General features: G+C 32.6%; 1 protein-coding gene across 1 annotated transcript; it reads right to left on the reverse strand.

Moving 5' to 3' along the window:
- Positions 1-1,995: 1,995 nt before the first annotated feature.
- On the reverse strand, positions 1,996-3,624 carry LOC119663357 (the record flags this gene model as incomplete). The annotated part of the gene is made up of 2 exons (XM_038072969.1): positions 1,996-2,679; positions 2,794-3,624. Coding segments are annotated over 2 exons (1,515 nt in total), but the record flags the coding sequence as incomplete, so codon positions are not given.
- Positions 3,625-3,969: the final 345 nt, after the last annotated feature.

Below are 3,969 nucleotides of genomic sequence, written 5' to 3' on the forward strand. Positions count from 1 at the left end.
GCTATGAAAAAATATAAAAGACCGATCACTCATAATCCTCCATTAAAAAAAAATAATAATGAATGGGCGAAAAGCAACATTGAAAAGGCACACGTTTTGGCTGAATATTTAAGTAATACCTTCAATCAAGAAGAAACCCATCATATAGAGCCAAATAACAACATAGATGATGAAGCTATTTTGCGGATAAAAAATAAAGAAGTAACTGGGGAAATCAAAAAATTGAAATTAAAGAAATCACCAGGATATGACCTCATAACTAGTGAAGTGTTAAAAAAGCTACCTCCAAAAGGAGTAGCCAAACTTGCACAGATATTTAATGCGAGTATAAAATTAAATCATGTCCCTAGCTATTGGAAAGTTGCTGAAGTGGTGATGGTACTAAAACCAGATAAGGACCAACATTCTCCAACTTCATATAGACCAATCTCTCTCCTGCCAACCATAGGAAAACTGTTCGAAAAGCTTATCTGTAAAAGACTTGAAAAAGTAGTTTATCAAAGAAATCTTATCCCAAATCATCAGTTTGGATTTCGGAAAAAACACTCAACAATCGAACAAGTACACAGAGTTACGCACGAAATAGAAAAGGCATTAGAAAACAAAGAAACTTGTTCAGCTGTGTTTCTGGATATATCAAAGGCTTTTGATGGGGTTTGGCACTCTGGCCTGATATATAAGTTAAACACTATCCTGCCACAGCAATATTGTAAACTACTGGAATCGTATATTGGCGAAAGGTACTATCGAGTTAAACTACTTGACGCGTATTCGAAATTATATCCTATAAATCGCGGGGTCCCTCAGGGGAGTATACTAGGCCCATTGCTGTACCTGCTGTACACATATGATTTGCCAGTGAATCCAAGATGTATTGTTGGAACTTTTGCAGACGACACGGTATTAATGGCTACAGGTCCAAACAACAAGGTGTCTACCACTAAGCTTCAAATCGCTCTTCAAGAAATTGAACAATGGACAAATAAATGGAAGCTGATAGTAAACAGTTCAAAATCTAATCATGTAGACTTTACTAACAAAAGAGAAAATCAAATTCATTATTTTAAATAGGTAAAATTCCAGTTGCAAATTCTGCGAAATATCTAGGTATGACTCTAGATGCCAAACTGAGATGGAAGGTACACGTCAAGAAAAAATTAAATGAGCTAAAAATAAGATACAAAAAGTTAACTTGGCTTATTGGAAGGAGATCTAAATTATCTCAGCAAAACAAGCTTATGATCTATAAACAAGTCTTCAAGCCGGTCTGGCTCTATGGCGTCCAAATCTGGGGTTGTGCGAAGAAACATATAATAGATATGATGCAAAGATTTCAAAACAAAGCAATCAGAGATGCAGTTAACGCTCCGTGGTACGTGCGAAATTCTGATTTACATCGTGACCTAAAAATACCTACTGTCAAACAAGAAATTCAGAAGGCTGCTAAAAAACATTATGACAGGCTGAGACAACACTTAAACAGCACCATTCCAGCGCTACTTTGTGATGTCACTCACAGACGCTTATGCCGCTTCAAACCTAATGACCTTTTGAGGCGTTTCAACCAGCAAGGAGATGACTAGTTCGTATCTATATGCTCACCCTAGATAGACTTAGATAAATTTACTTGTAATAAAAAAAAACCTCTTGTTAGTCAATATGACTAGTTGTTGTAAATTTAAACTTTTCATTTTGTTTAAATATAAATAAAAAAAAAAAAAAAAAAAAAATTTTTGTAATACTGTTTTGCCTATGTGCGGCTTTTTTTATTTCTAGGTCGAATAACATAAGTGTGACTTATGTGGTAATATGAGTACATTGACATGAGAAAATACGATACTAAATATTTGTATACAAAAGCAACAATAAATTTTGTAATAAGAAACTAAGTAAAATAAAATACAATAAGTAAATAAACAATAATAAAAGATTAAGCATTTTATATATATAAGAAAAGAAATACAATGAGAGTATAATGAATATTCTTAAGATAATTTATGTGGTGTCATCTTGTGTGGCGGCTTGGTGAGTAATTGTAACTCCTCCCCCCTTAGAGTAGAGCGACGGCCACAAGGAGTTGCTTGGGGTAGGAGCGATAGTGTCCGGGGTGTCAACAATGTACTGGATAACCTTAGTTTTGTTCTTGAAAAATATGATGAGGGCTAGTATGATGATTGTTGCAACTGCAAAGGTGGTAAAGCTGCAATGCCATGTTGAAGTTTGTTTCTCGAATTGCTGAAGATTTAAATTTGTCGCCAGATTGAATGCTTTTAGAGTGTGAAGATTCAACACTTCTTTTGTTGAATTGAAGTGGACGTCGTTGCTAGGTGGTGGAAGGATGTAAATATTGTCCCAAAATATGTTAGGGTCGTCTTCATAGTGTATGCTGTTTATGGTGATGCTGCAGTTCTTGAAATGGATTAATACAGTACCCTCGACTGCCAGGTGCTTTATGTTACAAGATGAATTGATGTCTGTTTTCGGAACTTGCATCAGTAGTACGTAGTCAGGTTCAGGCTGCGTTATAGTTTCGATGTCATCAATTGTGGTGGATGGACAGTGTGCAACTTGGTTTCTCATTAATCTGCCCATGCATTCAGACTCTGCTGTTAACTCTTCTAGGCGTGGCTTGTTGCAGAAATAAATACCTTCTATTTTTGGAAAAGCGGTGTCATAGTGCTGTATGCTATGCTCATTATAACTTATAAATGGTTTTATTGAAATTATTTTTGTTTTATTTATAGGCAAAGGAATAATATGGTAAAAATTAAATTTTTTATTAGAAAGTTTTGGTATTTGAATATTGAATATTATATTAGATTGGTTATAATAGGCTTGTAAATTAAGTAATTCATATATTTGCTCATATGTATTTATGGTTACTTCTTGTTTGTCTAAAGAATTTTTTATTTCTTCGAGTTCTTTAGAGCTTAACAAGAGCTTAGGAAGAATGTTAAGTCTACTGAGTATGACTGCCTCTGCAATATCCGATATATGACTTGCTAATAGTTCAATGTTAAAATTTATTTGATTTAGATACTGAATTTCAATGAAGTTATCTTGTTCTTCCTTTATTTTATTAGCAGTTTTGTCTAGAAATGATTCTATTATTTTCTGTTCTCTATTTATGTGAAGAGCAATGTCGTTAAATCTCTGTACCATGTGTAAGTTAATCCAGTGTTGGTTCGTTATTGTTGAATTAAATATATTTATGTTAGAACGAATATTCTCAATTTGCTTATTAATATTGTCCGCGTCTTGCGAGTCCATATTTCCGGTAATAAATTTTATTGTTGTGCCTAAACCGTTGATTAATCCTCTTCTACTTCTTTTGATAGGCGTAAGTGTTATGAGCTTATTTTCGAGTTCCCTCAGTTTAATTTTCGTCACGTACAAGGAACTAGTTAGTAGGTCTCTATTTTCAAATTTGTTTAGTAGGTTTTTTATTGAGTTAATGTTGGATTTATATTCTTCAAGGTTTACTATGTGGATTAGATTGTAGTAGTTTTCTATCGTACGGGCAGGTCCTAGTTGTAAGGGTAGTATACTGTAATTGTCCTTAAAGTTATGTATTTCTAACAATTGTGTAGATACAATTGTTAGTCTAGAAAAGAATAGAGGATATATGTATGCGTACAATATATATTTTATTAATAAAAATTTTTTGTATTTTAGTATCTTAATATAAAAAAAAAATTTCTTTCCTTCTTTGTATATATATATATTTTTTATTATTATTATGTGTTTTATTGGTTGATTGTCCATATGCGTTGGTCTTCAACCACATATTCTTGTGCATCTTATAATTAAGTGGTCATATACAATGACATTAATTTCGCACTGCAATATGTTATTATTATTAAATTATTATATATGTTAATTTTTTTATAATATACTTTATTTATTGAGTAATTTCTGTGTGGTGTTTCTTCACCTGTCTTCTTAGTTTGCATTTATGAATTTTTTTAT

This window comes from Teleopsis dalmanni, unplaced genomic scaffold (assembly GCF_002237135.1).
Source record: "Teleopsis dalmanni isolate 2A unplaced genomic scaffold, ASM223713v2 unscaffolded_contig_0329, whole genome shotgun sequence".
NCBI classification, from domain to species: Eukaryota; Metazoa; Arthropoda; class Insecta; order Diptera; family Diopsidae; genus Teleopsis; species Teleopsis dalmanni.